The sequence below is a fragment of the Zonotrichia leucophrys genome, chromosome 9 (genome assembly GCF_028769735.1).
Source record: "Zonotrichia leucophrys gambelii isolate GWCS_2022_RI chromosome 9, RI_Zleu_2.0, whole genome shotgun sequence".
Classification (NCBI taxonomy): Eukaryota; Metazoa; Chordata; class Aves; order Passeriformes; family Passerellidae; genus Zonotrichia; species Zonotrichia leucophrys.
The window spans coordinates 1,076,996-1,087,825 of record NC_088179.1 but is presented as its reverse complement, the minus strand read 5'-3'; the positions used below and the strand labels follow the sequence as shown (position 1 = coordinate 1,087,825).

Sequence of the window (10,830 nt, the reverse complement as noted above, 5' to 3'; positions counted from 1 at the left end):
CTCAAAGCTGTTAAAGTACACAGATATTTCTGCATTCCCAGGAAACTGGGATTCTTTCAGGATCCTTCTTATATACCTAACAGGGATACAGAGAATCTCCTGTTAGGTAATGAGAATATAAAAATTCCTAGTAAATGGTAGTCGGGGATGCTGTTTCAGTTGGGACTGAGGTCTCTTGCAAAGATTACACATGGAACTAGGGATCATACCAGGTCTGCAGTCTGGAAGTGGATGCTAAATGATTTTTCAAAACTCCCAGCTGCAATCTTCCCAAATCTCAGTCTGTGTTTTTCTGGCTTTAATTTCATTTTGAATTCTTTTTCTGAGTACTTACAAAAATAGTTTTTTAATAGCAGCAGCCGCAGCCAGTTCAAAACACGATTAGTTTATATGTTAAATCCTTTCTGAGTTCTCAGGGGATGCAGATAACACAAGGTCTCTCTCAGTCGGGCATTTTTAAAACGCATGAAATTCTACTATTTCCACGTATTTATTTTTAATCTGACAGTCCTGCTAAATTAGGAGGAGAGATCTCTGTCTCACCCCTTGCTTCCTTAATGCCTTGAAATCGGCTTTAATAAAAATCAGCCGCTGGAAGCTGCGGCCGAGCGCAGCGGAGCCGCCTCGGAGGGAGCCTCCTTAGCGGACCCCTATGATGTCAGGATGCACCGAGGCGAGCGGAGCGGAGCCTCGGCACCCAGCGCAGAGCTCCGCCGGCGCTGCCAGGGATCCAGCGCAGAGCTCCTGCTGCCCTGTGAGGGCTCCGCCGGAGCCTCGGCACCCAGCGCAGAGCTCCGCCGGCACTGCCAGGGATCCAGCGCAGAGCTCCGCCGGCGCTGCCAGGGATCCAGCGCAGAGCTCCGCCGGCACTGCCAGGGCTCCAGCGCAGAGCTCCCGCTGCCCTGTGAGGGCTCTGCCGGAGCCTCGGCACCCAGCGCAGAGCTCCGCCGGCACTGCCCGCTCCCGCTGCCCTCTGAGGGCTCCGCAGAGCGCCGCCCGCTCCCCGCAGAGCGGTTCCCGCTCCCGCTGCCCTGTGAGGGCTCCGCAGAGCGCTGCCCGCTCTCCCTGCCCTGCCCGCTCGCTGTGCCCTGCCCGCTCCCCGCCGCAGCCCCCTGGAGCCCCCGGCTCCCCCTGGCATTCGCCCGCATGAGGACCCAGCAGTGCCCCAGCGAGTCCAGCGGGGCTCACAGTGCCGAGAACTGCAGCAGCAGCGGCAGCTCCGGGCTCTCGCCGGGCTCCGATTCAGACAGCAGCGGGGTGGTGTGTGGTGGTGGTGGCATGAGAGGCGTCCTGTCCAGGTACTGGAGCTTGGAGAGTCTGCACTCTGCCACAGGTAAGGGGCTCTTCTCTTCCTTTTTCTTTTTCCTTTTTTTTTTTTTTTTTTTTTTTTTAACTACTCGATGATATTGCACTGACCTTGAGGAACCGAACGAAACCTTCTGGAGTATCTTCATCTGGAGAGACAACCAAAGCATTCCGTGTTTGCTAGCTATACCCTCTGCAGACTTAAACCTAAACCAAAACAGCACAGACCCTTGATAGACTTCTTAAGTCAGGAGGGAAGAAATAGGGTTTTAATGGCTTTGGAAACAGCGTGTAGGCTTCTACCTGATTACAGCTGTCCTTGCCTATTGGAACATTTCTCATTTCAGAGTAATCACATAGAGTTGATATTTCTCTGTGTAAATTCCAGTGCAGAGTATCACTGCCTCTAGAAAATGCCCAGGCGAGTGCTGTGCAGCAGATGAGAGCGAGGTAGGGTTGCACTGCTGTGCACTGAAGGAGGGAAAGGCAGTTCCCTGAGCCAGCTGCTCAAGTTCACTTTTTGCTTTCCCATCCATTATTTAATGTCTTTCTGAACCAGAGATCTTGGAGGCATGTTCATGTAGCCTGGACCTGTTCTCGCTTAGCCTGTCTGGATCTGGCATTCTGGTTTTTAGTTACTGATGTGCCTGTTTAGGGTTTGAATATTTGAACTGCAAGCATAGTAAAGAAGCTTTCTCATTCCCAACTAATCCTAGCAAAAGATCCTGGCAATGATGTTACTGGCCAATGACTGTTGAGCTGTTCAGCTGTTGCTGTTTAGAGAGATTTTTAATAGAGCTGCAGTAAATTAGTTCCTCTCTTAAATAAATTCAGACAAGTGCCTTCAAGGCCATCAGTGACTGCCATTTCCCTAGTAAAAATACCCAGTGCTACCAGCTAGAATCAAGGCTTGGGAAGAATTTAGGGTGCAGTTCTGTGTAATCTGCTTTAGTTGTGTGTACTTTTAATTATTGGAAGGTTTTATCATTCCATCTGCTGCTGTAGATTCAGAGCTGTTTAATAAAATCTCCATTGCAGCTCTGGAGTCTGTGCTGAAGTGTGAGCAACTGCACAACCATACAGGAAAGGGCTACAGCAGGGTGCCCAGTCTCCCTGATTTCCACCCACCTTCCATCCTGAGAGTCCAGGGACAGGAAAAAGCTGAGAGATCAAGCCATTGGTGCCCTGTTTTGGGGGAAGATTTGGGCTGCAGGTACAAGATGATGTGCTTTTGCATTCTCAGTTACATCTGTGGCTGTTTGCTCCTGTAACTGGGAGTGCAGGTTAACCCCAGCATGCTCTGACATTGGCATGAAGTGTAAGCGTGGCACAGGGTCTTTGTGCAAACTCTGCTCAGAGTTGTGTGGGGTTGCAGCAGTGGCTCCATCCCCTCTGTGTCCCAGGGTTTGCTGCCAGCTGCCCTCCCTGGAAGCATTCTTGGGCTTAATCAGGTCACTTGAAACAAATGGTGTACAGTGATACAGAAGAGGTGAGGTTGATGGCAGAAGCAGGCTCTGAAATTGTCTGTTTTTTCTAAATGCTCTTTCATTTCCACAAGTCTTGCTCCCAAGGCTGTGAGGCATGGTGTCATTTTGCGGATGCCACATGCATTTAGCAGGAAAAACAGAGATGTGAAGAAATGGAACAGAAAATGGTATGGAGACAGACTGAGGACAGAGAAAAACCAAATGAAGTTTCATAATTACAGTATTGATATATAAATACAATAATAAAAGCAGATCACTGCATTTCAGACTACTTGCTGCCTGTGTGGTAGGTGTCTTCTCATGGTAAAAGATTTCTGAGCAGTTTGTCTCTAACTACTAATACAATTCAGGTCAGAATTAGAATTAAACTTTGAGAAAAATAGATCACTAGGAGAAATTTATTTTGTTTTGATTCTTCGCTGTCAGAATTCTCCTTTGGCTTAAACTTAGGAAGTTGTGGCAGAACTGCTCCTCTCCACCATCAATTGCCTGTCTGAGGAGTGAGGCAGAATTTCTTAAAAGCTTGTGCTAAGTAACATTTTTGAATGGTAAAATTTAATACGCTGTTTAAACCAACCAAAAAACCCAAACAGAAAACCCAAGGAAAAAAAAAAAAAAGCCCAGCAGGAGCAGTAGCAGCTGGCAATGCATGAGAGAAGCAGCAACTAAAATGTGTGGCAATGTCCTCTCAGAGCAGCAGGGAGCCTCCAGCATCTTTCCATGGGATACATCAAGGAGTTAGGGGGGAAAAAAGAGTACAGACTGCATGGAAACACTAAAAAGTTTCATTAAAAAAGGTCTGAGGGATGAGTCAGTCCCTCTCCCTGTCTGAAAGGGATTCTGCATGTGCTTAAGGCTGCACAGGTGCACTTGGCAGAGAGGGTTTTGCTTTTTCCCCTTGTGTACATCACTTTTTCTTTAGGGGTCTTTATCCCGAGTCTGTTGCTGTCTGACTTCAGGGAAATTAGAAATGAACCAGATTTAAATGACTGAAATGTGGAGGTGAAAAGAAGGTGGGAGGTACGATTGGAATGCATCCATTGGAGTTTTTCTTTTAGATAATTTAGATTCCAAGGAAGTGAAGAGGCAGAGATGTATGTGTGCTTATGTATGCACACATTTGACAGTGTGTGATTTCAGAAATACAAACTGACATCCCCTGTGTAGAAAAGACAGAGTTTTCTGAGGTTCACAGGAGCAAAAACTGTCTTGGGTTTGTTATCTTCCTCTGCAGTCAGTAATGAAATATGCAATTCCTTTTGGTTTGGGGTTGGCCTTGTTGTAATATATTGATCAAGAGGGGAAGCTAAATGTGACAGTTGAAAGAGAAAAGACCTGTTGTTACAGCATAAACTTGTGTGCAAATGCTGCTTGAAATACAACTGTGCAAAAACCCCCATGGTTCAGGCTTATAGGAAGTGAAAAAAATCTGCTGTTTTTTAGTATCAGTGGCATTTCTGGTCTAAATGTCAATAAACACTACCTTACATGAGAAGGCCCTTCTCCCTGAAGCTAAACAGAAACATGAAAATAAGGAATGAAATAAATAAAATGAAAATAAGGAATGCTTTATTCTTCTACCAGGCTCTCCACTTGAGAATGCCAGAGGACTTTGCGAACATCAGTAACCCTCACAGGGGCCCAAAAGACTTTCAAAGCATGATTTAGGATAGATAAAAAGGTATATTTGATACTTAGACAGTATTCTTGCTATTTTTAAATACTTATGAGCAGTGTCCAAGCCCGGTGCAGGTCCCCTGAGAGAAAAGGACTGGGAGCTGGGGTGGCTCAGCAATTCTGAAAATCAGGCTGTAAGTATCTCAGCTGGCCAAAACCCCATAAGGCATCCAGATTAAAAGTCACTTTTAGTGCCAGTGCTCCAGTGGCACTCTGGGTGCTCTAGCCTGGTTTCCTAGGCAGGACTTTGTACCCCAGGGCTGCCTGTATCCCATTCATCACTGTTGTACAACTCCACTGAAAAGTTTTTCCTTGAGGATGTTTCCAGATTCAAGCCTGTGAGCAGCTCTCTTTGCCTCTCCAGCTCCTTTGTTGCAGGTCCAATCCTGAGCTCATTAACACTTCTGTTTATTCTTTTTCTTGTCCAAGTTGGGAAGGACTGGAAGAGCAGAGAAAGGTAGGGACAAAGGAGGAATCACAACCTGGAGGAGTAGTGGTTGCCATAGTTTCCCTGGGATCCTCTGTGTATTTGTGCACATGTAGCAATTTAATTGTACAGGCTCCACTTCAGTGAGCCTCTGCAAGATTTGTGGCTCCTAATATGCAGATATGCTCATCTCCTGCCCTTGGGAATATGGCCTTTAAACAAACATGAAAACATGAAGCATGGGTGTGGAGGGGTTTTTTTTCTTCATTCAGAGCTTAAAAAGAAAATTGTGGTTTTTTAGGAAGGTTTTTTCCAAGTCATTCATTTCATTGTTGTGGATGATGAGAGAGCCAGTAATAGAGCTGTGGCAAATGCTTTGAGTCTTTCTTGTTTGGCTAGAGATTTTCTTTTGAGCTTTTCTTTTTCCTTTTTCTTCCCCTAGCCCTGTCTTTTTGGTGCTGATGTCTTCAGCTGTGTTCATGGACTGCAGGGCATAATTCCACTGATCCTTCTTTCTCTAGGGTCACTCAGTCAGCAAGAGTTAGAGGTCACACAAGGGGAGATTGATTTAAGGTTCAAATTGCTTCAGAATGCATCCAAAGGAGAGCAGGAAGGGAAAGAAGTGAGTGCCTCAGAGCATCCAGTGCAGCATCCCCAGGTTGTGTTGCACCATTTCCTTGGCAAATCCTGAGCTAGGATATTTCAGCTGGATTCATTGCTTGCACTCTGACATGTCCCATGTGTTCCCTCATATATCTCCTGTCACCTGCCAGAATAACTCCCACTCATCTTCTGAACAATAATCAATGGATTTAAGAAGAAACAAACAATAATCCATGCTAAATTCACTTGGGTTTTTTCCTCTGTGTAGATGAAATTTGTAATGGTGACTGTATGGTAAGGTTATACCTAAGGGCAATCCTGAACTTTTGAGGAAGAATTACAAGATGCACATCTCTTGGATGAGCTTTTTTTAGTGCCCTAAAGCTTAAGTAAATATTTCTTAGTTGAAAATGCATCTTCCAAGTAGTGTTGAGTGTTGCTGAGCTGTGACTTGGCATCACATTCAAATAGTGAGGGCATCTATATTAGTAAGTGGTTGAGTTCATTCCAGTAAAGGGAATCTCAGTCAATGCTAACTGTGTGTAAACTTGGCCACCTAACACATTTAGTATGCTTACAGAAATGGTTTTTTCAGTGAAAAGTATCCTCTAGCATAATGTTTTCCATTAAAGGGAATAAAAATAGTGTTAATATAGGTAGGAAATCTAATCAGGTTTCTGTACCTCTGTTTTCAGCAGAACTGGATTTTGTAAGTTCAGCTACTTTGGAGCTCTAATTGCATGTTAATGTATTGGGGGTGGTTCTAGTTGATTTTCCCTTGAGATTTTCTTGTGTTGTTTCAAAAGGAGTAAATGCTTATTCTCCTGTCCCTGTGAGGCACAGATTAGCACCTGTCACTATCAGAAATAAACATTCCCATCTTTGCTGATGCTGTGTTTGCAGCAGGGAAAGATAAATCTTTGGAACACTGCCTGTGATACTTCCCCAGGTGTCACAGGTACGCCATCCTCATCCTTTGCCTTCTCTGCCTTCAAAACAGCTCCCATGAAGAACATTTAGGTTGTGATCACTGTTCCCTTTGCTGAGGAATATGACAACTCCTGAGGCTGTATTTTCTCAAAGATTCACTTACATTTAGAGTAGTCTTTCAGACCAGCACTTTCCTGGGATTTATCCCAACTTCAATTGCTGTTATTTTTCTGCATGGATGTGAAGCAGCTTTAAGGCACCTGATTTCAGTGCTGCAGCATCACAGCCCTTGCAGCAGGAAACCAGCATGGCCCAAGAGAGTGAAGGGAAGGGGAATGAGGAGCTGCCATGGAGCTTACCTGACCCTTCCTTCCTTCTCTGCCTTTAGGCAGACACCCAAGGGCTGGCAGAAACTTGGCCATTCCTTTTAATTTGTGTTATCTGGGGCTGGTTCATGTAGGTAAAAAACCCAGCAAGAATAGATGAGAGCATGTGCTGGCAAACAATGTCTGTGCCCAGTGGTCACAGAGGATGTGTGAACTTGCTGCCTACACAAGATGCAGCTTTGCCATGGCTGCTTAGCAATTAGTTCAGTTAAACAATGTAGGGAACAGTCCTGCCTGTCCTGTGCCATTGGGATGTGGCCTTTAAATGACAAAGCTTGTCTGTAACTGAGCTTGTTCCCTACTAAGGTCTTGTTCTCCAATTCTTCTGGATCACGGGAAGTGTCTGTGAAGGATTAGAGAAATATAGCCCTCTTCTGAGTGTCAGTAATTATCTGTGGAGGCTTCTAATTTAATTAGAGTCCTGTCTCATCTCACAATCCTTTTGTGGCCTGGTGTTTGTTAAACACACTAACTTGTTCAGTGATTTGTTTAAAGGTGTCCGGGATGAGCTGAGTGTGCTGGACTGCACAGGACATTGGTCTGAGCAGGCCCAAAGTCTCAGATGAGCTGTCTTGGATAGAGTGCCTTCAGTGGCTGTGCCATTCTCAAAAAGCTGCTCCTAGGAATGTGTGTCTGCACATGAAAGTGAGACAGTAGCTGGTGTAAGCTGAGAGGAACATGGTTTGCACCTGGTTAGTGGCTTGGATTACATTGTGTGAACATCCAAGTGTTGGCAGCTCTTACTACAAATATCCCTGGGGGTGTATTTGCCTAAACAGGTAGAGAGCGAGCTTTGCTGCTGTTATTCTCAGTCTCTGCTAGCCAAGGAGCAAGACATTCCCTGGACTATGATGTTGGCTCATAAGAGCTCAAATAAACCTTTTCTTTTCCTTTTTGCCATGGAGTACAGAGTAATTGCTTTGCTGGAGTAATTGAGCCATTTCCAAGTTGTGCTGTATCCCAGGGAGTGCTTATGGATGCTCTAATGCATCACCCCAGTGCAGCTGATTCCTGCATTCTGTGGCCTCCAGCAGGGTGAGGGCTGGCAAGTGGTCACAGAAGAGGAGGGAAATCAAGTGCTAAAGGCAGCTGAGTGCACAATTGTTCTGAATATCCTCCTTGTTCTTATCTGTTGAGTTATATTTTATCTCATGTTTAAGTGAAAGTGTGTGTGTGTGTATATATATATATACATGCACAGATATAAATATATACATACACACAAGGTTATTAATTAGTTAAGTTTAGAACATTCCTCAGTGAGGTTTCTCAAAAACAAGAATTTCTAGGTGTGGGCTCTATATTCTTTTTCTCTCCCAATGGATAAGGTTTCTTTTAGAGCCCCTCTTAAAGGATCTGATAAATGCCTAAATAATAATTTGAAATCCATTTCAGATGTGCTGTTAAGGTATATGGTACCATCCTCTTGCTTTGAAAGGTAAATTATATGTAAGTATTTATGAAATAACTTGTAAAAGAAGCTTTTGTGTCAGGACCATGAGGTAAATGCAGAACTTAGATTTAACAACAAAATATGTATTTTCTTTAAAAAAATATTATAATGGCATTGGAATGCTTCATGTTGAGAATAAAGGAAGATAAGACTAATGACATTTTCAAAACAGCTGGCAGAGATTTATTTCTATGTGGGAATGAAATTGCAAAGTTTCCCTTTTGGCTAATGGAAATAGTTCCCATTAGGTAGTTTTGAATTAGGCACTTTTTAAAAAAATTGAAGTGTCCCTGAAAATGCAGGGCAAAGGCAGTGAGCTAAGAAATTCAGTGTTAACACAAAGTGATCTGTTGGAATGGGTAGGATTGAGCTACTCTGCTCTCCCTTGGCCAATGGACCCTTTCCAGGCCAGGTGTGAGGAGCCCTCAGCTCTTTGTGAGCCACAATCACACCCAGCTGGGGTGAACTTGCAAAAGGGAAAACTTGGCATTGGGAAACTGCAGTGCATGGAGAGTTCTAAGAGGCAAAGGAAGCCACAAGCAGGGCCTGTGCATGTACTGGCTACAGCTCCCTGTTCTGGGAGCTGCCATTAACATGATTCTGCTCCCTGTAATGCTATTCTATTCCTATTGCAGGGATCTTTACAAATGCCAAGGCAGATATGAGTTCAAAGGAAGAGAAGCTGCCTACATAATCACTGAATCTAAACAAACCTGTCCTGAGCTGTTGGGGAGCTCAGGGCCCAGCTGTGGCAGGAAGGGGCAGCAGGCAGTGAGAATCAGTGTCACTGCTGAGCCCAAGGGCTGCTGGAGCTGTGACTTCCCCTGCTGGCCCTCAGGGTGACACCTTGGGGTTTAAGTGTTTCTGTTCTGTGTTGGTGTCCAGCTCTTGGCTTTATTTAAGTGTCACTGGGATCTTTGCACAGAGTGCTGGAGACAAAACAATCCTATTCCAGCTGGGGACTCAAGGACAATCTCCTCAAACTTCAGGCCCAAAGCATGAGCAATGTGAAGAGAGGAGGGTGGGCAGGCAAGCAAGGGGATGAAACTTCATCATTTGAAGCTGTTAACTGGGCAGTTAATTCCTGTATGCAAATGGACTAAAACCTATAAAAATGTGAGATCTCATGGCCAATCCCTCCTTTGCTCCCACCTTGGAGCCCCCACGGCAGAGCCAGGACTGTGGCTCTGGTACTGCCAGGGTGAGGCCTCTGAAGGCACCTCAGTAAATATCAATAAATCTGCACTTTATTGCTCTGAACTCCTTCCAGCCTCTGCTCCAGCTCCTTGAGGCATCAAGGGAAGTGACCACACTCTGTGACACTGTCCCTGCTCTGGGACACAGTGACCACACTCTGTGACACTGTCCCTGGGCTGGGACACAGTGACACACCCTGTGACACTGTCCCTGCTCTGTGACACTGTTCCTGGGCTGGGACACAGTCACACACTCTGTGACACTGTCCCTGGGCTGGCACACAGTGACACACTCTGTGACACTGTCCCTGCTTTGGGACACAGTGACACACTCTGTCACACTGTCCCTGCTCTGGGACACGATGCAGCTCTGGAGAATCACAGCAGCCCTGTGTGCTCCAGTGGCCAGGTCAGGGTTTGTCCCAGACACACTCCTCAGTGTTGAGAGGTGAGCTGGGTGCCAGCTGGGAGGTGTCACCAGCTGGGGGGTGACAGCAGGGGGCTGCAGGCAGGTGAACAGTCCCAGAGTGGGGCACTGGGCTGTTCCCAGCCCTACAGCAGCCAAGCTGCTCGTGGGGCTCCTGTGCACATCCTGCTGTGTGAAAACTGGCACAGTTTCTGCCCATACAGAGTGACCTGGATAAGAGAATATCAGTCTGGGTGCTGGAGCTGATGTTTGAAGCCCTGGCTCGGCACAGCTCCTGCTGACTCTCCCAGGGCCCTGTCCCTGAGCAGAGCTGTGTGTCAGCTCGAGGTCACTGATGGCACATCCTGCTCAGGGCAAAAACCTTCTCTGCATGCCTGAAAGAAGCTTTGACAATAAACCTTTTAAGAGAGTTTATTATGAAAACACAGCGTTACTAATACCCCCCAAACAGTGGATTTGGATCAATTTGAAATGTGGCATTCTTATCAACCTTAAAAGCCTGAATAAATTAAAAATATGCAGAACCCATCTCTACTGAAACTTGTTGATTGGATATGTCATTTCTCTTTGGAGAGCGCAAAATAATTTAATTTGGGCTATTTTTGGTCCCAATTCTGAGCTTCACCACAATCTCTATGCTGTCATAAATCTAGGGCCTGGCAGTCCTATTTCATGGTGTCTTATGTCAGTTCTCTGCCCAGGCTGAATTCTGGGGGTTGGTCAAGTTTTCTTCTGTGAATCCATAGTCACAGTTGGTGATATAATGCTCACCTGTGTTCATGCTGCTTTTTCTGGCTCACTTGAGAGCACACCCTGCATGGCTGAGACTTCTGCTTGGCCCCCAGATGCCACTTGGTTATAATTTTTGAGCCACTGGAGAAAATCTCCAAAGTAATTGTATGTAGGACAGCCTATGCATCTTTTAGGCAGCCACTTGTG

General features: G+C 45.6%; 1 protein-coding gene across 1 annotated transcript in view; it reads left to right on the top strand.

Annotated features, from left to right (window-relative positions):
• The first annotated feature begins 693 nt into the window (after positions 1 to 693).
• Positions 694 to 10,830, top strand: part of ARHGEF4 (Rho guanine nucleotide exchange factor 4) — a 113,600-nt gene continuing 103,463 nt past the window's right edge. Inside the window, 1 exon segment of the mRNA XM_064720571.1 lies at positions 694 to 1,333. Within this exon segment, the coding sequence (XP_064576641.1) occupies positions 1,147 to 1,333 (187 nt within the window). The 5' untranslated portion in view covers positions 694 to 1,146.